At 54.2% G+C, this 27,097-nt stretch overlaps 1 protein-coding gene across 2 annotated transcripts; it reads right to left on the bottom strand.

Annotated features, from left to right (window-relative positions):
- Positions 1-7,308: 7,308 nt before the first annotated feature.
- On the bottom strand, positions 7,309-26,988 carry ANKRD52 (ankyrin repeat domain 52). 2 transcript variants are annotated; one of them, XM_067314053.1, is made up of 27 exons: positions 26,937-26,988; positions 24,201-24,279; positions 22,873-22,943; positions 20,936-21,136; positions 20,686-20,773; positions 20,385-20,527; positions 20,003-20,215; positions 19,809-19,887; positions 19,038-19,152; positions 18,770-18,852; positions 18,561-18,678; positions 17,545-17,613; positions 16,922-17,062; positions 16,381-16,458; positions 15,925-16,036; positions 15,167-15,238; positions 14,502-14,703; positions 13,889-13,976; positions 13,422-13,539; positions 12,956-13,175; positions 11,903-11,990; positions 11,347-11,430; positions 10,828-10,973; positions 10,349-10,431; positions 9,744-9,826; positions 9,024-9,115; positions 7,309-7,936 (listed from the first exon to the last, which is right to left on the bottom strand). In XM_067314053.1, the coding sequence occupies exons 5-27, from the start codon at positions 20,771-20,773 to the stop codon at positions 7,692-7,694; spliced, it is 2,760 nt and encodes a 919-aa protein (XP_067170154.1). In that variant the 5' UTR covers positions 20,936-21,136; positions 22,873-22,943; positions 24,201-24,279; positions 26,937-26,988; the 3' UTR covers positions 7,309-7,691. The 2 variants fall into 2 exon arrangements, with proteins under 2 accessions (XP_067170154.1, XP_067170155.1); XM_067314054.1 differs by lacking the exon at positions 16,381-16,458.
- Between the last annotated feature and the right edge of the window lie 109 nt (positions 26,989-27,097).

Here is a 27,097-nt window from a genome sequence, read left to right as displayed (position 1 = left end):
TGCCAACTGCGGGGCCGGCGCTGGCTCCCTCGGCAAGGCCGGCTCGGCGCCCGCTGCGAGGAGACGACCCGGCGCAAGGCCCTGCCTGCCGGCGGGTGGAAATCCGGGCGCGATCCTCTCGCAGGAGCAGCCGGGCGGCGGGTTTCGCTCGCAGCCTCCTCTGCCCTGTCCCTCCCCGGGGCGGCGGAGCCGGAGCCCCTCGCTCGAGCGGCGGCGCCGGGGCAAAGGGAAGCGGTTGCAGGGTCGAAGCGACAGTATCACCCCCCGCAGCCGGACTGGGACAGACGGACACACGGCAGAGCGCGCAGGGCCGCCGGCTCCCTGGAGCGGAGGGGCACAAGCGCCACCTCCACCCCACGGCCCCCGCAGCCCCTCTCCAAAGCACCCTGCAGCCCCAGCACGTCCCCAGCCCCAAACCGCAGCCCCCCGCGCATGCACCTGGCTATTTAATTTAAAGTAAGCAGCTGTTTTGGTTAGTACCTTCAAGTAGGAAAAAGTGTTCTCAAGTCCAGCGTCCAGAACAGACTCTCGGTTTGTTTTAATGCCCTTCGAGCCCCCCAGCACCATCGCGCTCCCGCTGCGCCAGGACCCCCCGCCCCGAGCACAACGAAACCGGCCCGCGCGCGTTTTCCTCTCCTTTTGGTCAAAGCTCCCCGCTCCGCCACCGGCCCCCGGCCCCCCGCCGGCCCCGCTTCATAGTGCAAAACTCCGGAACGGCCAACGCGACGGGCGACCGGGGGCCGCCGACTCCAGCCACCGCGGCTGGCGCCACCGCCGTCCCCATGCCGCGGAGCCGAACGAGCGCCACGCGCCCCGGCGGCGGCGGCCCCCGGCCCCCCTCGAGCCTCAGCCGCTCGGGAAACTAAGTGCAGAGCACCAAAGAAACTGCAGTTTTGGTCTAGCCGCAGAGAATTCATTCTCCATGGCCTCAGGAAAAAAAAAAAGAAAGAAGAAGAAAGAAGAAGGAAAGGTAGCTAGAAGGGAGCCAGCCGTGGGAGAGCGCAGCTAGAAGCAAGGCAGCACAATGCCCATCCTTTACAGATAAAAGAGTTAAATTCCGACAGGACCAAGAGCTTCGGAAACACACAGCACAACGAACTCGGCATACTGAATTTTAGAAACGTTACGTCCACTGTCACGCACCGCGGCTCAGCTAGGTCAGAGGTTTCCATGCATTTACTTTATTATTTTCAAGTTGACGAACAATATCAATAAGACTGGATCGAGTAAGGCTATTTTCCTTTTTTTTTGTATTTTTTTGTTTTTTGTTTTTTTCCTCCTTCTCCTTTGCATCGGAAGTGAAGTCGGACAGATGCCCACACGCACGGATCCGCACACGAACGCACTTGCACACACACGCACGCCAGAACACCAAGACACAGAAGAGGAAGAGTCGTTTATACCTGACTGGTGATGAGGTCTGTCCTATCTTATTCAAAGAAATGTTTATGTGCATAATATACAGAGGTGCAGCATTTACACACAGGATATTGTAAAGACACAGAGCTTGCTACAGATGCCTTCAAGTCCTTAGAGACGCATCCCCCTTCCCCACCTCTGCCCCTTTTTTTGGGATTCTGATTTGATTCTGCCTCAACTTCACGCTGTGACTTCAGGACTTTAACTACACATTCGCGATTCAAAGGGAGCCGCTGCTGCGAGTCACAGAGCTCCTCGCAACGTCCCTCACCTCCTCCTGCTTCGGATGGAAAGTGGTATACGTTACCCGCCGCCTCCCCAAACGCGCGCAGCTCTGCAGCTCCCACCGAGGGTTCGGCCAAGTCTCGTCTTTGTTGGGTTTTTTTCTCCTTTCAAACGCACCCAGCACTGCTGAGCCCAGAAAAATTCAGCCAGGAGAAGAGGTTTAAACAGCTCCTTGCGTCCTTGGGGAAAAAAAAAAAAAAAAAGACAACAAAAAAAAGAGGAAAAAAAGGAAAGAAAAAGAAAAAAACCCCAAACCAAACAATCCACATGTTCATGCCAGTATCTCAAATGGAAGGGGTTGTTTTTTCCTTTGGTTTCTTACTGAAGGCAAAGGTGAGAGCGGGCTTACAGTCTGCGCGGGCCCGAGACCCCCGACACTCGCACCCGGGGGGCCGGGACCCCCGGCGCTGTGGTCCCTGCGGCGGCGGGAGCCCGCCGCGGTGGAACTCCGTTTGCTTCCACGGCGCGGGGCAGAGCGGGGGGGTCCCACCACGGCAAGTCTCCCCCCATCCCCCGGCAAACAACATAAAAATTAAAAAAAAAAAAAAAAAAAAAAAAGATTGTTTCTTGGGTCTTTGTAGTTTGTTCTTTGTTTTGGTTTTTTTCATTTGTTTCTTACTAATACTTTATCTTGCATGCTCAGAGGAGCCCCGAAGGGCCCGTAGTATATACAGAAGTCACTACGACACTCAGAGTGTTCGGAAAAAACATACTTGTTCCGTTTTTGGAGATTTTTCTTTGTTTTTAGTGCTACTTTCATATCTGCCAGATTCCAGCCCTGGGACATGGTCGGCAGGGCTGGCGACTACTCATCTGCATCTCGCTTTTGGTCAAGGGACCTCTCACTTCTCCAAGGACAGGGATCTGGGGGAGAGACGGGGATGTGAAAGGGCGGGGGAGAGAGACGTTTTCCTAAAGAAAAAAAATTTCAAATCGCCTGCAGCTTGGGAACAGCAACAACAGAAAAGCAACGACCCTATTCTCATCATCGTTGGGTTATTTTTGAATTCATCGAAGTGCCCGTCAAGAATAAAGCCAATCGCAGCTTCCCTGGACTGCCCTCCTCCCTCAAGGACGTTACATTCAGTGTTTGTCAGCAGTTTATATGGCTCAGTTGAGCTGCAGGTCCCGCAGCCCGTTTGTCTATCAATGGCAGTGCAAATACACCTTTTGAGTTGAAATGTATTTGTGCTGTTTGTTTTTTTTTTTTCCTCTCAAAACACAACTTCCCTTTGTTCATTCATTCCCTAGAAACAAACTTTTTTAAAATTAAAAATTAAAAAATAAACCAAAGACACTCTCTTATCCCTTCCGCTCTTGCTGCTCTCTATCCCATGGGATGCTAAAGGGAATCCAGACTCATGCTTTAACAAAAGTGCTTATTACTTGAAGCAAGTGCTTTGGACCAAGGGGGCGGAGAGAAACTTCCTTTTTTTTTTTTTTTTTTTTTTTTTTTTTTGGAGGGGGAGGAAAAGGGAGGCGGAGGGGAAGGGTGTCGGGGAGGCGCGATCCGATGCCCGTTTGCTTGAAACCAGGGTTAAGCAGCGTCGAAGGGGGGGAAGCTGAAAAAGTCACCGCGTGGCGAGAGCGACACCAAATCAACGCCAGGAGCCGAACAGAACGCTAAGCGGGAATGGTCCAACTTTGGCATAAAGGTCCGTGGGAAGGAAGGTTCCGGCGAGGCCCCGGCCGGCACCACCGCGCACCGAAGCCGCCCGGTCCGCGTGCCGGTGCGAGGTGGTGCCGCGGCGCCGGACCGAGGGCGGGGGGGAGGCGGGCAGGGGAGCGGAAGTTTCCCTCCATCCCTCTTTACAATGCACTAGGGAAACCATCACAAATCTCGTTTAGCAAAATAATGCATTATTACCAAACACTTTGATTATTACTTAAATTGTCAAGCTGTGCTGTCAAATGTATACAATACAGCGTTAAAGGAGAACAAGACTGGTACCTGCAAGAAAACTGGCCGCACTTCCCCCTTCCCCACCCCACCCCCTTTTTCTTCCCATGTGTTCCCAAACCACGGATGCGCTGCTGAAACCTCGTTTCACTCCATTATTATTATTATTATTATTTTCAATAAGACACAAGGGGAGGGGAGAAAGAAAAAAAAAAATCCTTGCCGAGAGCAAAAAACACACGTGTATAAAGCATGGTGCTGCAGAGAAGAAATGGAGAAGCCCTTACAGAGATCACATTGATTGTCTCGTCATAGGTTTAGTCGTCATGTTGAGTGAAAGGTAACGAGTCACAGCACAGAAACCGAGCCAAAAAGAAAAAAAAAAAGAAAAGATCAGTTCTCTTTAAAAAAGAAACTGAAAACCACAATAATACTACCAAAAAAAAAAAAAAAAAAAAAAGGAAGAAGGAAAAGCAGCACACTCCACGTACTCTAAGAAATTCTCTCACCCTGGCTACAGGAAGAAGTTGCATTCGATTGAAATGGTTTCGGAGTCCCGGCCCGGCGGCCCCGCGGGGCGGCGCGAGCCCTGCTGACACCTCCGAGCTTTCGCCTACGGCCTCAAGAGAGCCGGAGTGGGGCCCGAAAGGTGCCTCCGCTCCCAGGAATCGCCCCACATCTCCCAGACCCCGGGGGGGGGGGGGGGACCGTTGCTCCCGGAGCGGGAGACGGGATCCGGTCGGGAAAGCAAGGCCTGCGGCAGCTCAGCCTCTCCATGTGCCTGAAAAAGTACTTTAGCCCTTGAAAAAGACGACTCGGGACTTTGGACCCATTTTCCTGCCCCGGGGGAGGGCGATGGCCAGCAGCGAGAAGACGAAGAGATAAAGTGATGCCTGGATCCCTCCGGAAAGGGAAAGCGCTGCAAGAGGCAAGTGCAGACTCGACAGCAATGTAAACAAGTCTCTTTTTCCAGTTCTCCTCTGTAGAATACTGAAAAGGATCTTCAAAAAGGATCTTTTTATTCAAGTTTCGTGAGCTCCGATTCCGAACTGAGGTATTCGGTGCAGAAAGGTTAACACTTTCTTTCAAGCTAAGAGGATTCGAGGGGAGAGCAGGGAGGGGGCCGGATTTCAGCCCCGTCCCGGAGGACCGATCCTGCCCTAACACTGCAGGAGGGAGGGAGGGAGCCGGCTCCGACGAGCCGCCACGACCGCTTTGCCGAGGGAGATTCCCTGCAGCTGCCCGGAGCCCGCGAGGCCGATGGGGCGAGCGGCCGGAAAAGGAAGCTCTCCGGGGAGAGCTGCCGCCGCTCGCTGGAGCCCTGCCCGGCCCAAAACGCCTGGAGCTGCTCAACGGCAAATCGGTCTTCGAGAAAGGTTTAGGAGAAGTGCATCGAGGGAAACGACCTGGCGTCCGCCATCCGAGGATTTAAGCCCTCGGAAGACGAGGCCGACTACTGTGCTAGCGTTAAGGCGCCCAATTTCTGTCTCTGCTCCCCATCACCAAAATCTGGCGGAGGTCAAATTTCTAGAGTGCTTTGCCGAGCGGAAGTGCAAGGTGGTGACGCGACAGGGAGACAGAGCTCCGCTGCCGAGCTGGTGCCCAGAGGCGGGAGGAGACCGAGCGGAGAACGCCGAGGTCCCCGCGCCGCTCCTCCGCGGGTAAAACTCACGTGAAACGCGGAGAAAATGTGCTTATCGCCCAAAGGCCAAGACCGAAGCTTCGTATTTGGTTCTAGGAGTTTGGCTTTGGTAAAAGAAAGAAACAGTGTGACGGGACTTTCCCACCTGGGGATCCGATTCCGACCGGCCGGCGGCCCCTTGGCTCGGCAGCCTCGGCCACGCTCCGGCGGGAGCGGGGCGGCGTGCCGCCTCCCTGCGGAAAGCCTGCAAAAACGGCAAGCAGCCCTGCCCGTTTCACACGACAACGGAAACCGCGACAAACAAAACCCTAACGGAAGCCACCTTCATTTAAAAAAAGTTAAAAAGGAAAAAAAAAAAAGAAATAATACATTATTTTGGTTACAGAAATGCTTTTTCCTCCTTTAAACACCACACAGAAGAGCCAAAACGCGCGGCTCGCCCGTTCCTGTAACAGTCTTGCGGACCAAGAGAAGGCGCGTGGCCACCGGAGGCGTCGGGCAGAGCGAAGGCGATGGGGGCGGTGCGAAAGCGGCATCCTTTAACCGACTTTTCTCCCCAGCCCGGTCCAAAGCCTGGCTCCCAAGGATTCATCCCGGACACCTCCGGGGCGGCCACGGACAGCGCCTCGGCCCCAGCCCAGCGCTCCCTCCCTTCCGGCAAGGCCGGGAAAGGAGAGAAGGTTGGCGGAAAGGATGGTGTGTTCAATACTTTGTGCCCTGTCAGCCCGTTCTCATTCTCTGCATCCCAGTCTTTGGCTTTGAACAGACTTGTGATATGGTGAAAGAGTATTGGTTTTTTTGCACATGATACTGTTACAGTAATTCAGGAAAAAAAAAAAAAAAAACAAAAAACAAAAACAGTGCAACATTCTCGAATGCTTCAAACCTGCATTATAAATATGATTTTTAAAATTAAAAAAAACAAAAAACAATGATCCCACATACACACACGCTAATAAAACCTGCCAAGATGCTGCATTAGAAAAATAAACACAGACTTATTTAGGGTTGTGAATAAGGACTTTGAAGTGCATTTTTTTTCCTTATTTAAAGGCTAAAACTTTCAGATTTTTTTTGTGATTTTTGTTGTTTTTTTTAAAGGTAAATGCTTGTTTCTTTATAAATATTTTTTTTTTTTAAAAAGCAACACTGACTCTCATATGGAAACGGCCACACAATAAGAGAACAAAAATTTAAAAAAGAATCGTTTCTTAGGATCCAACATTTTGCCAAGAAAAAAAAAAAGAAACCAACAGAATCCCTAAAGTGCCTGGTGTAGGGAGGGAGGTTCCAGCAGCGCATCTGCGGGCGAGCAGACCGCGGGGTTGGGCAGCAGCACCCGTTTTTGCATATAAATGACAGCTGCCAAAAGGATATTTTAGTGTCCCAGGTACAGTAGATCTTGATCAAGTGTTTGTATTGGAATCGAAGGTTGAGCGTGAGAAAAGTGTGACTCAGAGAGAGGAGCGGTAACAGTGGCACTTGGCCAGGAGCTAACACCCACCCCAGCGTTTGCAAGAGCATCGAATTCCCCAATACCCCCCGCCCCCCCCATCCCACCAAGAGTTCAGGCTTCCCGGTCTGGCTAGACGGTGTCGCGGAGGAACGAGCGGAGCGGAGCGAGTGCTCGGGGGCAGCGGGGGGACGCGGCGGCCCCGGGGGGCTGCAGCGAGGGCAAGGCGGGGTGAGAGGCCGGGACGGGGGAGTGGCAAAGGCTGGGGCCAATTTCAATCCACTCCAAAGGCTGGGACCCAAACGCTCTTCCCATCTCTGGGCTATTGGATGGTCCCAACCCACCGCCTTTTTTTTTTTTTTTTTTTTTTTTTTTTAAGTTTTGATTTTTTTCCTCAGTTCAATTCTTTCTGGCCACAGAGCCAAGCCGCTGCTCGAGGGAAGCGGTGTGAACCTCCCAGCAGCTCCCAGGCCACTGCGAGATGCAGAGAACGGCAGGAGGAGCCCTGGCAGCAGGGAAGGGCTCGACTTATTGGGAGAGCAATCCCACTTTGCAATTTCTAAAGGGGAGCTGGATAGCTAGAGGAAGCTAGAAACTTGTAAGTTCCTTAAAAGAAACAAAAAAACCCAGGAAGCCCCAAAGAGAAGTCAGGGGCAAGTCTCCAAGTACCTGCCTCATCTCAACCCTGAGCCTGCAGCATTCGTCTCCGGTCCTGCAGTCAGAGGAATCACGACAGCAGGGTGGAAGCACACGCTCGCACGGGAGAGGATGCAGGAGGAGCAGGGGTGGGGAACGGTACTGCCAGCTGCTCCTTAATTCATTTAACAGCTTTGGCACCACACTGGCAATCAAGCAAGAAGAGGAAGCTCTGAACTCTTGGCTTATCCGGCCACACTAGAAGGCCTGCCCAGTCTTGTTCTCCTTTAAAGTGCCCTATATTTATAGAATTTCTAAATAAATATAATAAGATATTAGGTCACCCATAGTTTAAGCTACTCCGAGTAACAGCCGTCTAAGCCGATGGCATTGTGCCGGTCCTTGCTGTAGGGGCAAGTGCTGCCGTTGGGCAGGGCCCCGCAGGCTGCGGTTTTGGCTGCAATGCCGCAGTTCTTGAGGAGGTTGAAGCTGAAAGAGCTGATGGCGTCTTTAGGTGGGAAAGGCTTCATGGTGGAGAGGATAAGTGCCAGGCAGTCGGCAACGTCCTTGTTGGGGGCGCATGCCAAGGCTGGGGTATGACCTAGAACAGAGCCAGGAGTGAAGGCGACGCAGGCCGGCAGCCGCCTCCCCGGCAGGGACCGGAGGATGCTGCAAGGAGGCCTGGCCCTCGCACACAGTGCATCTGCGCGAGCATCATACTGCCCTGCTGTTAATTAGGCCTGGTTCTCTGCAGGGTAAATAGCCTGGGCACCGAGCAGCGCTGGGGCAAGCCCCAAACACAGTGCTGCCAAGGGAGGTGCGACCAAGCCCCTGGCTGCCCTGCGCCTCGGTTTCCCATCTCCAAGACAAAGACAAACCGCCTCCGCAAGGTAAGCGCATTACAGAGCGTGAGGCCGTTGTGCCGCAGGCCCAGAGACCGTGGGAACATGAAGCGGGCAGGCAGATCAGCCAGCACCACATGGGCCTTTGTCGGTTCTGGTTCCAGACTGAACTAATTTCTTGACACGCCTGGACCTTTGATTCAATTGCTTTGACTGGGGCAATTTTCATTCCACGAGCTGAGGGGCCAGGACTTCTATTTGTCTTTATCTCAAAGGACCCTGCTTTTGAGCACTGGCAATCCACGCAATTTCAGCAACTGCTTTGAAGCGTGCCAGGATCAGCAGGAACCAAATAAAAGAGCCTCAGAAGCCCTGGCAGTGCAGCAGACGCAATGATATTTTTCACAACTCAAAGGTATTTCAGCAGAGCAAAAACTCTGCTGGGAGAAAAGCTTCTGGCCACCACAGCCAGTTTCTGCCAAACTTGCAAGTGAGTCAACAGCTTATCACTAGCTCAGGCTGGGCTGGTTTTGTGCCTGACCACAAATGGCAGGAGAGCCAGACAGTGACCAGAAGATTCATGGGAGGAGAAAGACACATATTTCAAATACCTGTGGGACCTGGAAATACTTCTACTAACTGACAGAGGATCACAATGTGGCAAAACCCTTACCCAGGCTGCTCCCACCAAGCCAAGAGCTGAGAACGCGGAGCTCAGCTGCAGAAGGGACACAGAAATCCTTCCGATCCAGGCTGAGCAATTCCCCGAGCAGCCCCCTGTCCCCCAGGGACGTCATGCAGCGATCACGCCGAACGCGACCCCAGCCAGCCGTGAGGAGTACTCACCTTCTTCATCCACAGCCAGCACAGTGGCACCTCTGCTGAGCAGGGCCTGGACGACAGAGGCCAGTCCGTTGCGAGCTGCGATGTGGAGCGGCCTGGAGGAGAGCAGCGAGAGGAAGCGCGTTAACCGGATGGGGCTGATTCGAGAGCCAGAGCAGAGCCGGGAGCAGCCTGCCCAAGCAGTGCTGACGCTCCTGCCGGCTCATGCACGGATCTTCCCAAGACCGGTGCCCACGCAGCCATTTTGACACAAGAGCTCGGTTCTGGGGCTGCTCCTGTGAGAGCTCAGCATTACGGGAGAGCCGGGGCTCTCAGCTGGCCACCGACAGTCAGAGGCAAGATTCAAGTGCAGGAGCTGGAAAAGGTGGGCATGGAAAGGAAGGTGCCCCACACAGCTCAGACTCTGAGGAGAGCAGCCTGCAGCCTGGCCCAGGCCCTGGGCTGTGCTTCTACGTCTGCGAGAGCAGCCAGCCTGGCAGCGAAGAGCCACCTTCCTAGGACACGCTCCATGTTAAAGAACAAAGGGCTGCTGTGACCAGCTTCAAGGCAGACATTTGAGGCCTTACTGACTTCTCCTGAGCTCACCTGTTTGCACTTTCACTGCACGCACCAAGCAAGAACACACCTCCTGCCACCACCCTCTTTTCTTCTTGCCAATACATCACCCGCACCCAGCAAAGCCCTGTTTTTTTCCCCACCACTGCCAGCTGTCCAAATACTCACATCTGGAGAGCACTGTTACTTGCATTGATAAGGCCAAGGTCTTGGGTTTCCCCCAGGATCAACAAGGCACACTTTTCATGACCCTGGAAAGGAGACCAAATTGTTTATACTGCATGAGCACAAAGGCTGGGGTAATGGATGGGACCTGAGTGCTGTCTGAGTAGAACGTGATTCCCAGGAATATGGACCTGCTCTCTAAACACCTCCTTCCAGCACCGTTTACCACTTTGGAAGGGCCTGAGAAGGCAGATGCTGCCTCCATCTCTTTCTTGACAGTGTCTGCTTTTTTGCATTGAATACACTGATCACAAGCCTGCTGCTTCCACCAAATCCTGCACCAGGAAGCACACCGAGCTCAGAAAGCTCCCTGAGCTGGGATGCCCCAGGAAAAACACAAACAGGTTTGTGCTACGATTTAAGCTGCTCTAAACTGAATCAGGAGCATCTGCACAGGTCAAGCCAGCTGAGCGGGCATGCAGAGCAAGCCCAGGGCCCTCGCCTCCACTCCGGCAGGGCAGGAGGCCTGTCTACCTCTCAGCAGTAAGGTTTCAAGGCTGAAGGTGATGGTGAACACAACCACAGCTGATAAGCGCTTGGCTCCCTACCTTGCTGCAGGCCAGGTGAAGAGCTGTGTTCTTGTTGACATCCAGCACAGTTATATTTGCTTTTGCTCGGTACAGCAGGAACTCTGAAATCAAGAGGGGCAGCTGCTGTTGAGAAGATGAAGCACCAAGCCTGGCAATATGGGGCAGCGGCCACATGCTGAGGGGGCAGGAGCGGGGCAGGAGTCCCAGCGCGCCTGGGAGAGGAGAGGCATGGGCCCTGCTCCCACTCGGTGGTGAACTGGAGAAAGAGGCTGCTCTGGTGGGGACAGCTGGCAGGCTCTTACCGCCCCAAAGAACAGCCAGAAGCACTGGCTTGCCCAAGCAGCAAATCCTCCCCTCTGCCATTAGAGGTTCGAGGAACCGGCTGCGCGCAGTATGCAGAGCACTGGAGCAGGACAGAGATTTCAATGCCTCGCTGCGAAAGCCCGCGACACGACCTGGAAGCGCCCAGGGAAGGAGGGAGGCTGCCAGCCACATACCAACTGCTGCAGTGTGCCCGTTCTCAGAAGCCATCATGAGGGGAGTCCTCCCCAGCTTGTCAGTCATGTCGACCTCAGCTTGGTGGCGCAGAAGCAGCTGTAAACCATGGATGTTGTCTGCAAAGGCAGCAGCGTGAAGGGGTGTCCTGCGAAGAGGAGAGAGTGGGTGAAGAGGATGGCACAGCACCCACCCCAGCAAAACTGCCCCGGCCTGCAGACAGGTTTGGGGATGCCATAGTCCCTTTATGCTGCAGGAAGGGCAGGAACAGGGGAATTTACTTTTTGCTGCTGGACATGGCCACCCCCTATGCAGCCACCCCACAGGAGCTTGCCCCGCTGGGCAGACTTTGCCCTGAAGTGGGTTGGGAAGCGCCAATGCAGTTGTCCTGGCAGGGCGAGCACGTGGCAGGGACCCCACAGCCACACAAGAACAACGAACTGGGAGAGGTGCGGGAGTCACAGCCACCACCCAGCAACCCTGGCGAGGGGGCCACAAGAGAGGGACGAGTCTGCGCTCACCTTCCTTTGGCATCTCTGCTATTAACAATCTTGGCACCTAATGCTTCCACCAGCATTTCAGCAGTGCCGTCCTGGTTGTTAATTCTGTGGTGGGGATGAGAAGGAACGTTAGAACAAGGCTAGGCAGCATTAGCACATCTGCCTCACCCAGCGCGAGGGAGCAGCACATTCCAGAGGCTCAGAAAGGATGCAAACAGCAGCTTGTCTGGAGGGATTTAGGGTAAAAGCTTTACTCTTCTTGGTATTACTCAAGGAAACAGAGTACCGTGCCAGTACCGCTGTGCTGTGCGCAGCCGGCGAGACAACTGCTTTACAGCTCCCAGAGGACCTCCAGCGGTCCAGCAACTGCCTACCCACTGCAGGGAGGCTGGGACAAGCAGGCAGCATAACCCTGAGAGGTGGCAGGGCGCCCGACTAGAAGAGATTCTGCTCTTGTCAGGAGCGGCAGGGTTTGGAGCTCATCCTTCTGCGGGTTCCTGCCCACTCACCCCACAAATTCACCCTCCCACATCTTCTGCGTGAGAAGAACCCAGGGCTTGCCCCAGACGCCACTTACACTGCACAGTGCAATGGAGTAAAGGGGTTTCCTTCTAGGTACGCAAATGGATTGTGTTCAAGTAACAATTCAAGACAATCTTCATGCCCTGTGAGAAGAGAGGGACATGAATACATCAGTACCAGAGGACTAAAGGCCCCTCCAACTTCCCTCATGACTGTCCTAAGAGCTGGAGGCCCCAGAGGCCCCACGTACTCTGGAACAGAACTGCCCAAACACATTAAGAAAACAGGGGCCTGAGAGTGCCCTGCTCCTGTCCGGTCTTGGATTCTAGCAGGGGGACACCGTGGGCTGCCCCAGACCAAGCAGAACTCCAGAGCAGATCAGCCAGCAAAACCCACAACAGGGAGAACCGGACCATCGGCACAGAAGCGCCCAAACACTCCCCTTCCCCACCGCAGAGGCAGCGGTTTTGTTTCCTCTGACTGCAAAGCTGCTGCATTTCAGGAGGCTTCTAATTCCACACCTTCTCCTTAAGGACTTCACAGCCACATTGGTAGCTCCCCCTTGAAACACTGAGACTTCCCTTCCTGTTGCCGTATCAGGCCTACCACTCCCTGGAGCCAGGGTGATGGCCAAGTAATCCTATAAACCCAGCAGTCCTGGAGGAAGCAGCATCAGCTATTTTATAATAGCTGTTTTCATGTTTCATCCCCCTTTTAAAGGAGCTTGGCAGGGAGAAACAAATCCCTGTCTCCCTCCAGATTTGTGCTTTCCACCAGGCTGAATTTAGAACTGGGCTGACAGTTCCTGGAAGCAGTAGGGGACAGAGGGACAACCCAGCTCCTCAGTCTTTACCAACATGAAGGCCAAGCCACCATCAACTCAACTAACAGCACGGCAGTGTCATTGCATTGCTTAACCCATAGCCATCACAGAAAGGGAACAGCCCACACACGCTGTTCCAGCTAGAGCCAAAGAAGACAGTTTGACTACAGCTTGCTTTACAACACGCACCTCAGAGAGGTATTAGAGCGTTTTGGTAGGGCTCCCTCTTACCAATCAATAGCAAAGCAGAACAGAAGGGGGAAGGGGCCCAGCCCCGCTCCTTACCACTATATGAAGCCCAGTGCATTGGTGAGTAACCGCTGTAGTCCACCACAGAGTCCAGAGGGTCAGTAGAGAGGGCTGCCTGCAGCAGGGTCCTCAGGATTTCTAAGTGCCCGCACGCCGACGCAAAGTGGATCGGGGTCCGGCCTTTGAAATCCCGACACAGAACGAAGGCATCGTGGTCCAGCAGGGCAGCCAGGCAGTCCTCACAGCCCGTCACAGCCTGCGTCCGGAAGAGAGGACCGAGAGGTCAGATTTCCTCCTTCAACCATTAACAACAGAACCATCCCCTTCTTCCCCAGCTTCCTTCTCAAATGCTGCATTTCAGGAAGGGAAAATGGGGTCTTTTACCGAGGACTGTTACGACAAGAGAAACCACTTGCTTGTCCTCCAAGCAGCCTCTATGTAGGAGGCCTCTGAGCAGAAGTTAGAGCTCCAGGACAACCTCTGGTCCCAGAGACGCACTCACCCCTCGATGCAGGGCGGTCCTGCCCCTCTTGTCCGCTGCGTCAGCCGTGGATCCCTTCTCCAGAAGAAGGTGGACACAGTCAACGTGGCCATTCATGATCGCCAGCATCAGTGGGGTTCTGCATGGGGCGGGACAAGCAGCAGGAAGGATGGTGGGTTTGGAAACCATGACTGGGTTCCAGCAGCACCCTCTTGCTCCTGTCCAGTCACCCTTGCTGGGCGCCTGGTTTGAGCGCTGGCTCGGGGAGGTGAGCATTGTCAGGGGTGTGATGGGAACCAGGTTTCTGAACCCCGCTCCTGGGGCAGCTGCTAATTTGCTACAGTCTTTGACTAAAACATTTACTGCCCACGGTAGAGGATGCACAGAAGAGAGCATTCTGGGACACTCCAAGAACCTACAGCTGTAACCTGCAAGGAGCCTGACCCTGCGACACACAGAGCCCAAGAGAAACGCCCGGAGAAACTCACTGGCCGTGGATGTCCATGACGTCGGTGATGTCCGCCCGCTCCCCACTGTCTATCAGGAGGTGCAGGGAATCCGTGTTCCCATTGGCAGCTGGAGAAAACACACAAGGAAACAAGGAGTCGCACACACATACAGATGGGTCCCCTCCTTCCAACCACTGCGTAAGCCAAAGGAACGGGCTCGTGCTCAGCAGACAGCAGCACACGTGGCTGGGCGACTTCGTTATATGGTTGCTAAGCTACAGGATTGATTAGCACGTGCATAAGCTTAGCTAAAAACACGTGTGTGCAGAAACTGCTGGTGTCTTCTCTCCCACCCACTGCTGAGCTACTTAGACCCTTCGCTTCTGTTGGCATGCCACAGCAGGTTGTGCTGGACCCATCCTGGCTTTAAGCATCATCCTAAACCACAGCCCTTTCCCTCTCCCCGAACAGCAGCTGGGTAACAGGCGCCGTTGTCACTGGTGGCTTCCAGGACAGCTGCTCAAGGCCAGTCTAACACCCTCCTAACTCAGCAAACAGCAAATCTACGACACCCACAGCCCAGGCACCAAAGGCCTGAAGGGCTCTGGACTTGCCCCCTCACCGTCCCCCAGCCCCTTCTGCCCTCCTTCACCTGCAGCGTGGAGAGGTGTCCACTTCCTCTTCCTCTCCTTCACCAGGGCGGACGCGCCGTGGCTGGTGAGCACCTCCACACACTCCGTGGAGCCTCTCTCCGTGGCGAGGTACAGCGCTGTCCGCCCCTTGTGGTCCCGCACGTCGAGGTTCACGAGGGTTTCGGCAAGTGTCTTTAGGGCTTCACAGTGACCATTATAGGCCTGAGGGCAAAGCAGAGCACATCAAAGCAATGCCCAGAGAGACAGCAGCCGGGAGTCCCCAGCACTGGGACAATTCCCACTCTCTAGGTCCCTTCGGCCAGCTGAGCCCATGCTCAGCCATCGCCTCATGTTCGCACTCCGATACACAAAGCCCTCACCCACGCCTGCCCCTGCCTACACGGATGAGGGAGGTGGCTCCAAACAGCAGTAATCAAAGTCCTGAAAAGAGCGAGTAGCTTAAAACACAAATCAAAGGGACTTCGACCCATGGCCTGTGGGGACTGCCACACTCGTGTTTCCCAGGCTGCCGGCTCCTTTCCTTCTCTGCCCTGCTCAGCATCGACAGCCCCTGAGACCCAAGTCTCCACTGCATGAGAGCAGGCACCTTTCCAGGGTGCAGCGCAAACCCTGGCAGAGAGGCAAGTGCCCTCTGCAGCCCTGGGGCTGGGCCAACCATACTTACAGCTAAGTGCAAAGGGCTGACTGGAATGGTGCTTTCCACATCCTCCAGGCAGTTAAAAGACATCTCCAGGAGCTGCAATAACCACAAGGAAAACATAAAACCATAGCTGATCCTTGAAAACACGCTATCATGGAGGCTTCAGGAGGCACCTTCCCCACCAGCAGTCTGCAACAGGGTGAAAAAATCTGCTCATCAGCTCCAGAATGACCCGAATCTCAGCATGGAGCTTTCCTTACACAGCTTTGGGCCCCGTACAGACAGACACATCCAGTCTTGCTGTCCAGAAGCCTCCCCACTATTCATGTGGTTTCCTATACCCACAAAGCCCTAAGCTCACCCCATATCAGTTTGAGCAATTCAAACAGAACTACAAGGCTTTTTCTCTACTGCAGCAGCTCTTCCCTGGGACAGGTCTCCAGGCTTTCCTTTAAAAATCCAACCTTGCCAGGGACTCAGGCAAAACATCCGCACTTTTCCCCTTGCTAAGTAACCGGGCTCCTTTCTGGGGCATTTCAGCCAAGCCCAAGGCTTCCCTCCACAGTATTGCCGGCACGATGGCTCCCCAAGTCCCCTGTGCTCTTTAATCCTGTGCATCAAACCCTCCTCCCTTCTTCCTGGACAAACCCCGACATTGTAGTGCCTAGAACACACACAGTCCTTTAGCGACGCCTGGACGCTGCAGGGCTGGCCAAGTTCCTGGGGAGGGACTTCTCCCTCCTGTCTCCTGGCAGCACAGGGGGTGTCACTGGCTTACTCACCAGTTCAAGGTTCTGCCTGTTGCCGTACGCAGCTGCATAGTGGACAGCGGTATATCCCTGCTTGTCCCGGAGGGATGGGTCAGCACCATTATCCAGTAAGAACTCTAAACAACTGCAACAAGCAGGAAAAAGTGGAGATCAGAGAGGCAGAGCTTTGCGGGGAACTTTGATCTCCACCTGCTCAGAGCAGATGGAACAAATGCAAATGTGGTACTAATTGCTTCAAGACATGGAGTGTGTAGAGAGACCCAGGAGGACCTGCGAGTCCTCTGGAAGTGAGGAGGGCTCCATGACCAGGCTTGCCTCAAGAATCAAATCAGCAGATGTTTCTTCCAGCACATCACTGCTCAGTTCAAGGTAAGCGGAAGCAAACAATTTCCAGCAACTGCATGCAGGGGTCAGAGGGAAGGGGTAAACAACAAACAACTGCCAGATGGGGCTGCGATGCAGACTCACAAGAATGCCTCCTTCAGTCTGGACTCCTTCAGTGGCTCCTCATCAGTGTCATGGCTGTTTCCTGAATGAGTCTCTGCTCTGAAAGGTCAGAGGCCTGCATCAGTTTGCTGAGATACAGCAAGCATGGGGGACTGCAAATGGGGAGAGATGGAACCAGGCCACCTAGTCTAACTCCGCAAGGAGACGGCTCTGTGCCTCACTGACTATTTCCTGCTCCGTCCCAAAAGCAACCCCGCCTTTAATCGCAGCTCATGCTCACAGCAGGGTCAGCATCAGCCCTCTTCCACAAGCGAAGAAACCCTCACACAGTGTTTCTTGCTCAGCACTGGAGCAAATCATGGACAGAGCACAAGGGTCCCACCTTTGCCACTAGATTATCCCTCTCTTACCCACGCTTCTCAAAGCACTGCCCATCTTCACAAGCCATTAAGCACCAGCTGCCAGAGGTGGCTAGGGAACAGCAGAGCATCTCCTCCTACCAGGGAGAGCCACTGCCTCCAGCCTCAGCCGCGAGAGAAGCACTCGCCTCCGAGACACTCACCTCCTGTACGTGTCCGAAGCAGCAGCATAGTGTAAGGGGGTACAGCCTTTACAGTCAGTCTCGTTAATACTGGCTCCTGCAGTGACCAGCGTCACCGTACACTGATAGCTGCCGTTGGCAGCTGCGTAGTGCAGTGGAGTCCTGGGAAGAGGGAAAGGAGAAAGGGGCTTAGGAGCACTGCCTGCCACACAGCTGGAGAAACTTGCCTGGCATCGAGGTAGGACTGCAGAGAGCTAGCCACCCTCCAGCTCCTGAGCTGCACCCTGCTCTGACTCAAAGTTTTGGGTCAATGGCTCCTTTTTGAAGAGCCAGAGCTGGACTGCTTGGGGTGAGACAGGCTGAAGGAAGCAGCGTATGCAGAGGACCTACTCCAAAAGCCTCCCTGGAGATGGCATTTTGCTTCCTGATAAGCCCAAGTGATCAACCCACCCAGAGTCCAAGCTGACATCCTCACATCCTAAAGCCCAGCTGAGTCCCATCCCAGCGCTCTAAAGCTTTAAACACCAAATGCAGCAAAGGTCTCAGGAAGGTTTTAACCCAAAACCCAGGCTCTGTGCACTGCAGCTGTTTTAGGGGCTGGAATAATCACCTCTGCCCCTTTGCAAGGCCCACCACACACTTACCTTCCAAACTTATCTCTCCTCCTCAAGTCAGCACCACTGCTCAACAGCAAATTAAGACATTCAACATTCCTACAGGAGTGGGGAGACACGTTAGACACAGATCAGAAGGGACCACAGCAGGAACACAAACTCCTCCTAGTCACAAACAAGACAGCTACTCTTCTCACCATACAACCTGGCTGTGCCAAAGCTCACATTCAGTCTGTGATCCCAGGACAGCACAAGAGCCACTACCATGGCCGGATGCTGCACATAAAAAGCTCTTCCCTGCTCTCTAGCGAAATAACCCTTACATGCTTCCTGCCTTACCAGAGCTATCCTGCATTGTATAGAGCTCTCAAATAACCAAGCAATTACAGAGAGACATTAGCCATGGCATTAGTGCAGCTGACGCACTGGATTTTATGCTACAAAAATGATCTAGGATTTCTGGCTTCTGCGTCAGTGCTCTTTGCGTGCTTTGTTCCCCCCACTAAGAAAGGGTAACGCCGCTGTATTGCCTAAGGACAGGGCTCTAACCGGCTCTCAAGCAGTGTACAAACATAACAGAAATGAGGTCCTTGACAGGATTCTACACCTCTGTCCTATCGCTGCAGCAGCATTTGTTCTAAACGCAGCATGTGAAATCAAACTCCCTGGCAAACAGTATGAGGCATTTACACAGCCAGTTAAATCCCTGCTGCTTTTCAGGCATCACCTCGTGAACCCCTTACAAACCCCAGCCAAGGAAGCATTTTAGCCCCATTTTAAAGAAGAGTAAAGAGCTGCAGAGAGGAGTGACTGGGACAAGTCACAGAGTCAGAAACAGAACAGGGCTGAAAGATTTCCATTTTCACTCCTGGCTCTGAGCACAGGTCTCCGCTCTCTCCCAAAGCCAGAAATGGTACCCAGGGTTCCTGACTCCCAGTCCTGTCCAGAGTGCAACACTGTGCTGGGTTACACGCTACAGCTCACAGTCTGAGAGGAGGCATAGATTTGGGCTTAAAGCAGCCACCTATGCCCTGTGCACAGCTCACCCTCCAGAAGCAGCAGCGTGGAGGCAAGTCCTCCCGAGGTTGTCAGGTGTGTTGATATCGAAGCCTGCAGACAGCACGTGCTCATTGCTCAGCGAGGAGACGATACTGTACAACTGACCTGCACGGCAGGAGGGGCAGGGAGTCAGGGCAGAAGCCTCAAGGGCTCGCCCGAGCGCCCTCGCCACAGGAGGGGTGGCCGAGTCACTCACCTGAGGAAAGTAGCTTACGACAACAGTCTGAAAATCCAAAGAGAACAGCTAAGTGCAGAGGGAACATGTCGTGGATCCCACGCCTGCCAGGAGACGAGAAGGGAGTCAGGAGAGGGGGCGACCCTGCAGCCTGTCCTCAGAAAGTGTTGGCACCTGCCAACCCATGGCCACCATCCCTCAGGGGGACAGGGTGGACCGTCTGGGTGACGGTTCCTGAATCCTCCAGCACAGGACAGGATGGGGAGAGGGAGGAAGAGTCTTTCCTTACCTTGCAGTGTCAGCACCATTCGTCATCAAAGTACTAATTAGCAGCTCGTGGCCATATCTAGCAGCAACATGGAGGGGGGTATTGCCGTATTTGTCAGCACAGTCAATCTCACTGCCTAGAAAGGAAAAGCCAAATGCTTTGCCCAGGGATCTCTGAGTTCTAGTCCCAAGCAAGGATCCTGGTCTAAAAGGGACTCAGATTGCAGCAGGGAGGGTCAGACAAGCAGTCCAGGATGTTCCCACTGCCACGTGCCTGTCTTAGCACTGCAGCTCAGGGGACACCGCCAAGAACTTGACTCCATTCAGTATCATGGAGAAGAATACAAACTGCTCTCTGAGCTGAGAGCCCAGTTGCAAGCACTGGGCATTAGATCTCCCCCTGTTGCCGCAGGAGCGGATGTGTTCGGCCCTGGAGGCCTCCAGCTGAACCCCTGGGGTGTCTGCCAAGTCTGCAGCCCTCTCACAGGAATATTGTCTTTCAGGGCTGGACACGGCAGTGGGAAGGGCCTTTGGCCATGGCAGTTGTGACCCGGCTGGAATTTCAGTTCCCTCATCTGCACTTTACTGCCCTTGAGAGCTAGACGCAGGCAACGCACATGCCCTCCATCACCCCTCAACCAGCGCAGGACCACCGGCAAAGGTCCCAAGGGCAAAACACAGAGCACAGAAGCAAATTTGAGCAATAATCATGCAGGGAGATCCTGGAGGCAGGTGCTGAGAAACACAAGAGAAGGACAGGGTAAACGCAAGGCGAGAGGAAGCAGCCACGTACCGTTCTGAATGAGGATCTGTGAACGCGTGAACCGTCCGTGAATGGCAGCCATGTGCAAAGGGCTCTTCCCTTCCTTACTCTGTAGGGAGCAGAAGCCAACATTGCACCAGGCTTCCAGCCATCACCCTGACCTCACCCCCGGGCAGCAGGTCCCTGCGCCCCCCACCACGCAGTTCGACCCCTCAGCGCCCGACCTGAAAGTTGACATCAGCTCCGTTGTTCACAAGAAGCTCTAGGCACAGGGCCCCATTGGTGGAGACGGCAGCAAAGTGCAGAGGGGTGAAGCCCTTCTCGTTAGGCTGATTGACGTTGGCGCCGTAATTGACCAGCTCGTTGGCCACGGCATCTTGGCCCATGTAACAGGCAATGTGAAGTGCAGTGTTACCGAAGGAATTTGGTTCATCGATCTGCGGGAGCAACAAACCCCAGAGGATTTGGGGATTCAGGGAGAAGAGAGGCAGCCAAGAAACTGCCAGTGCTCCTGACACCACCCTCTCCTACAGGCATCTCCAGACCGGCTTCTAGCTGAGCTCTCCCTCCTCGCAGCCCGGGCCACCCAGGCCGCGGGGGCCTTACCTCGACTCCCAGCCTCAGCAGATGTCGCACAACTTCAATCTGGCCGCTGGCTGCCGCAGTGTGGAGCAGGGTGTAGCCCTTCTTGTCCTTACACATCACATCGGCACCCCGGGCCACCAGCAGCTTCAGAACTTCCAAATGCCCTGCCCGAGACACAGACTTAAGAGCCAGGGGACCTTGGGAAACAGAGTCCCGGGCACTGCAGCCTTTGGGGAGCAGTTGCCCAGCCTCAGAAGTGAATCCACAGGCAGCAAGCCATGGGGGAGAAGAAACCAGAAGAACGCTTGCAGGAAAAACCTACCTAGGAAAGCTGCCCAGTGGATGGGCTGGCGATCCTTCTTGTCACAAGTACTCAGGCTGGCCCCTTTGTTTAACAGCAGATTCACCATCTAGATGAGGGGAAACAGTGAGAGAGGCAGGGCTGCCATTTCCTTGCAGCTGTGCAGGCAGAGGCACCTTCTTCCAGCAGGCCTCCTGCCCGGACTGTGAAACCCGGGCAGAGGAAGGAGGACACAGGCAGGGCCCCCGATGCCCGAGCCTGCCTCGCCTACCTCGAGGTGGCCGCTGTGCACGGCGTGGTGCAGCGCCGTGCGGCCCGTGCGGTCCGCGACATTTACGGTGCTCAGCAGGGGGATGACGGCCTCCACGCACTTGGTGGCCCGGTTGGCAGCAGCAACGTGCAAAGGCGTTTGCCAGTACTTGTCGCGGGCATTGACATCTGCCGAGTGCTTCAGGAGGAGGTGAAGTGCCTTCTGGCAGGAGCAGAGGAAAGAAAAGCTCTGACCCAACCTGGTGGAGCCCAGAGGAGCCCTCTAACAAGGTGAGGGGAAAAGCTGCACCTGGGTCCATCTCACGTTTTCAGATTCACACCAACCTGCAGCCCTGAGAGTCAGAGCTGCCTTTGCATGGCTGAGCTGAAACTACTCTGGTACAGCTTTTTCCTGCTCCGCTAAAGAGAAGAACCTGTTTGCTTTTGCAGCCCTGGGCTGCTCCAACTCCTTCATGCTGCATCGGTTGTTCCCTTCCAGGCTGGATTTCGGCGTGGGGAACCTGATTAAACAAGGTTCATCCCTGCCGGGTGAAGGTGTGAAACGTGACTGCACAGGGGGTGCTGGGATGAGAGAAATATCACTGAGCCACGTTATCTAACAATAAATGAGTGTTCATCCATGACTCACGAGGTGTAAAATGCCCGGGGGATGATAAATGTGACACACTGACCTATATTTTATAGTTATTTCCCCCTTTTGCTGGTAGAGGCAGTTTGCTGCACCCCCTCCACTCATTTTCTTTGCTGTAGTTTACAGATTGCCTGCTTCCAAGAGGCATAAGGACAGTGTTTCTCACTATCCCAGCTCGCTGCTGCTGCCCTCTTCTCCCAGGGTTAACCGTCGTCCCTGTCTCCTCTCAGAGCCTAGCCCCAGCTTCTCCCTCCCCAGACGATGCTTCATAACACTGAGGAGAGAGACCAGCTGGACAGCATCCCACCCAGGAAGCACTCGGGGTGCAGAAGCACACTGAAACTGCAGGACAGTACAGAAAAACAGCAACCCTGGAGAGCAGGCACTAGGGAGGAGAGATGGGAAGCACTCAGGCATGTCTGGGAAGGCTCCTTTCGGTGACTAGGCACGCAGGGCCCTCCAGGGGCCTCGTGCCAAGTGCCCTGGCGAAGAACAGAGCAAGAGCTGCCACTCTCCAACACATCTGAGCTGAGAAAGAGAAGCAAACAAGCGTGCTCGAATTCACAGACAAGCAGCACTTCAGACCTGACAGCGAACAGTCCCAGCTTGCTGAGCTCCTGTATTTTGGCAGCCCACAGTAACTGTCCACACATGTTCATAGCCCACAGCAAACGCCCCGAGAGGTTTAAGCTAATGTGTTTTGCCTCATGTCTGCTGCCGATTAAAAGAATTCATGCAACCGGTCGATGTGTGGTAACTTGCCCTGCATGTCAGATTTAGGGCTTCTGATCCCCTGGCTCCGACCAAGGTGACCACAGAGTTTCTTGCTCTCAAGTAACTCAAAACAGGACAAAGTTAAGTGGGATGAAGTCAAGCCCACAAAAAGCTGAATGTCAGGAAATCTTTCTAACAAGATCCATTGGAATCATCTCCCAAGAGAAAGGGTGAGGGCACAATCATCCCTCAATTAAATGCAAAGCTGGATTAAACAAATCTCTTAGGAAGATGGGAAAGGGGGGAGGAGGAGGATGTTGTGGGGAAAACCCGCATGCTAGTTCCTGGCTAATGGAGGGAAGGGAACCAAGGGGACCTTTCCCAGCTCTCATTTTCAGCCTCTGAATCACGAGTTCTTCCCCTCTCAACTGTGTAATGAGAACACCCATCTCAGCCAAAACAAGGCAAGGTGGAGAGCAAAGAGAGAAGCACAGTCCCTCCTGCCACCGGCCACGCTACCCCCAATCCAGAGCACCCACCACCTCTGTGCGAGGAGCAGATGAAAACGGAGCTCGTGTCAGAGGGAAACCTACCTCGTTACGAGAAGCCGCAGCACGGTGCAACGGTGTTAGCCAAACAGTGTCCTTTGCGTTAACATTAGCACCTGAGGAAGAACAAAGCAAGGGATCAGGGAACAGAGGGTGACCGTCTGCCCACCGCTCCAGGGTCCCACGGCAGGTTGGCAGTCGTCTCTGAGGCACCCACCGGGCAAGGGTGCATCCCGGTTCTTCTGCAAAAGGGGGCCTGCAGTGAGCCTTAGGTGAGGACAGATCTCGTGAACTGCAGGAGGAACAAACTACGTCCCTTGGACAGCTGTGCCAGCGCACGGCTAAGGACCCAGCAAAGCGGGGACCGGAGAGACTACATCTCCCAGAGTGCCATGTTCCGCGCTGAGCCAAACGGCCGCAGCAGAGGCCAGCCTGCAGTTCCGATCCCTGCTTTAAAAAGGAGGCCACTTGAGACAAAAAACAGGGCATTTCATGCTGGGAGCTGTGGTCTCTGCATTGGGAAGGAAAGATGACAGATTACTGCCATCCCTGCTCCAGATCTGTGCCAGACACTTGTCTAACAACCCCCGAACCCCCCTGCCTTTCCTTGCCGCTGAGAACTCGACACGCACGCACATGTGAAAACCAACACAGGGTGCGTAAGAGCGTCTCACGCTCTGCAGATGGAGTCGAACATCCCCAATCCTGTTTAGCAGGACCTCAGCGTGGATTTTCCCAAGCTTCTCCTTGTCAGGCTCACGTAGGATCACGCCAGCCTCAGGGCTCCCCCACACTGCGAGCAAGCGCCTGAGAAGCCCCAGGCGCCCAGAGGCACCGCCGTGGCGAATGGCAGATGAGGAGACTCCTCTCCGCGCTGCAGAGCCACAGGCCCTGAGCACAAGGCTGACTTTCTTTGGAGGGAAATGAAGGGCAGTTTCAAGCCAAGTAACATAAGCCAAAATAGAGCAAAATCCCCTATTTCTTAACCATTCCCTTTCCACTGGCCAGGGAAACTGGCCTCTCCTGAGTATCCTGCTGTGCTAGGTGTCTCAGGAGCATGCATCCTCCCTGCACCCTCCTCCAGTACCTTCTTCCAATGCTGGACACTCCACACACATCCTTCTCCTGGCCTGGTTTCCACCTCTGCTATCTCAGTTCCAACATGCTTCACTGTTTGAACAAGTCACTTAGCAATGGCAACATTTCCTAATCTTTCCCTGGCTGTAACCCCTCTGGCATAAGTATGAGTACACGGTTGTTTGGAGGGTGGCCAAAAACTATTGCTCTGCACCCCTAAAACCAGAGGAGATCACAAAGGTGCCTTAAAGGCAGCTCCAGCACTTGGGCCAAGTGCCTCGAGCCTTGGCCCTTACCTGACAGTATTAGGAGCTCGAGGATTGCAACATCTCCTATGTAGGCAGCAGCATGCAGCGGCGTTCGTCTTTCTTGGTCCTGAGCAGGGACGTAGGAAACAAAAACCGTCTATTAACTTTGAGGAGGCCAGGGGGATCCTTTGCAACAAAATCCCTCCTCCACTCCAATCTGCCCCAACGCACCCCCATAAGTGTGTGCAGACATCTCAGGGCATGGGACAGGGAGAAAATTGCTTAGATCTCACAACCTTCTTCAACGCACGGGGGAAAACCAGCTCTGTGCCACACTACAGCCACTTCAGAGCTCCGTGGGGGAGCCTGTACCTAGCAGTGGGGCAGAGGATGCCCGGGGCCTGTTCTCAGCACAGGATGGGGAGGCTGCACCTTTGCCTGGCTGTGTCAACTCAGGCAAGACGTTTCATCCCTTTCTCCGATTCCCCAGAGACCAGCCCGGCCTCGCTTTGGTGTTACTAGACTTAATAAATATCTGCAAAGCACTCCGAGATCCTGAGATGAAAGCCTGGCAGTGCTCTGACAGTGCACAGACCATCCCCGTACACTTTTATGCTCTTGGACAACAATAAAAAACACTTAGAATTACAGACAGCTCAGATCAGCCTGCTGCTGGAGGCCAGAAAGGTGCAAAAGCCTCTCTCAAATTTTATACTGGATCAGCCAGAAAAAAAAATATCTTTCACTTCTGTTTACTCAGGGCTGGGCCCTGGGTAACCTCTGCCTTGAAGCGTTTGGTTCAGGCTTTCCTCCGGGAATATGCCACGTACTAACGCCAGGAAGCAAACAAGTAGGAAGCTAGAAGGACACAACTCATTTCAGGCCCCAAATTTTGTGTTTGGAGGAAAAAAAATAATAGCTTTCATTAGGTTAAAAACGGTTTGGAAAACAGTGTAGCTCCATTTTTTGTAACATCTTGTGCTGGCACAGCCAGGCAGGAGGATGTGAAAGTGAAACCCAGCTTGCAGGTCACTGAACAAGCAAGGACATTTCTAAACCTGCACACAGAAAAGGAAATTAAGTATTAACAATTGCGGTTTTATTCCTTCAGTAGCTGAGCAGGAGCTCAACAAACCAATCCCAATACTCTCAACGATCCCAATACTCTCCTCACAAGAGAGGACGAAGCGTTACCAGGTTCCTAACCAAAGCAGTCACGGAAAAAAATCCTCGCGCTATCTTTGTGTAATAAGCTAAGATACGATCTAATCATTAGTCGTGCTGGCTGGCACACAAGCAACAGCGCAGGGCTGCCCTTACCTTCCCGGGACACCGGCCAGCGTGAGCGTCCGCAGCGCCTGCCCTTGACCGCCGGGTTCGAACGCAGCGCGGATCCGGGGTAGGCGCCGGCGCTGACCCCGCAGGCCGGGCTGGGAGGACACCACGCCGAAGCGCTCAGCGCGCCGCGAAACGCACACGAGCACGCCAAAAAGCCCGTGTCAGCCAGCAGCACAGCTGGGAACAGCATGGATTGGAGACCCAATTAACGCCACAGCTTAGATGAGAACAAGACGGTGAACCAGAACAGACTGCTCTTGCCGAGAGCTCACAACTTAGTCCGGCTCCCGGGCTGAGAGCGCAGTAACTGCTGACCCGGCACCGGTCCAACTGTGCCACCATGTCACGGAGACCTGGGCCGATGCAGTCAGGGCTGACGAATCCGCCAGCCTGCAGCACAGCAGGCTGCATTTCTTATCTGCGCATCTGCCACCGATTTGTTAGCAGGAAGCTTGTAAACCAGATCAAGGGAGCGTATGCTAACAAGCCGGACTGGAACGTTCACACGCAGGTTTCACCCCTTCCTTCGCTGGAGCCTGGTTTTCACGGTCCTGGTAAATCACACTCGTCGCCGCCAAACTGGGGCTACCAAGGGCCGCTCTGCCAAGCGCCAGCCTGGCCGTTTGCCAGCATCCGGAGGGACGCACCCGTGCGGCACTGGAGAAGGCACTGTGCTCCCAGGGATGAGGATGCTGCCTGGGGAAACCGCGGGGCGCAGCGCTAAGGCAGCACCCGGCCCGTGAGACGCTGCTGCACGGCTGCTCGCCCCGGCCCCGATGGGAAGAGCTGTGCCAGCACGCTCTGCCGTCCCGCCCCGCTCTGGAATGAGTGTGAAAACCACCCTCTGCCACAAGCTTAAAACAAGAGCGGTGGAAACACCTTCCTAATGCTTGCAACGTTAATTCCGCTCTGCTGAACGGTTCCAATCCTCCTCCCCGCTCTGGGGAACCACCTTATCGTAGGACAGACTGGCTGTGTTCACACCAAACTATTTTGGGTCACTGTCCCAAAGGAGAAGAAGGTAAACTGGCAGTGCAGCAAAGCTGAGTCTCCGTGAAAAGTCCTCCCACACACCCCACAGTTTCTCAGCTCTGCTCTGAAATGCTCAAAAGCTCTAGGAGGTTCTCACAGTCTCCCGGGGAGGTATGGAAATCCTGTAGTTCTGCGCATCCCGTTTTACAGATGGCAAGACTGAGGTAACAGGACAAAGCTGCACAGCGAATGGCAGCCAAGCCAGGAACACAATCCAGAAGTCTCTGTTTCAAAACCCCAGCTCTAACCATCCTTGCAAGAAGGAACCCATCCTGGTTGGCATACAAATCTCAGTGGCTAAACCTGTGCCCTCCCCTCCAGCTAAAGAACTTTTTTGCAGGGGGGAAGGAAATAGAGACAGTTGAATTAAGGAGGGCTATACCCGAAAAGAAAGCAAAGCTGGGCAGCACTCACCAATACATTGATATTCTCCTTCTGATTCAGCAACGACCGCACCTCCTCTATATCACGGTTGAAGATGGCTTGGACCAGAGGAGGCTACAAAGAAAAAGACAAGCGAGCTGTGAAGGTGGTCGCAGGCACGCGGAGGACATGGCTGGGAGGAGACCTGGCAC

Source organism: Apteryx mantelli, chromosome 33 (assembly GCF_036417845.1).
Source record: "Apteryx mantelli isolate bAptMan1 chromosome 33, bAptMan1.hap1, whole genome shotgun sequence".
NCBI classification, from domain to species: Eukaryota; Metazoa; Chordata; class Aves; order Apterygiformes; family Apterygidae; genus Apteryx; species Apteryx mantelli.
The sequence above is the reverse complement of the archived record's forward strand: the minus strand, read 5'-3'. Positions and strand labels throughout refer to the sequence as shown.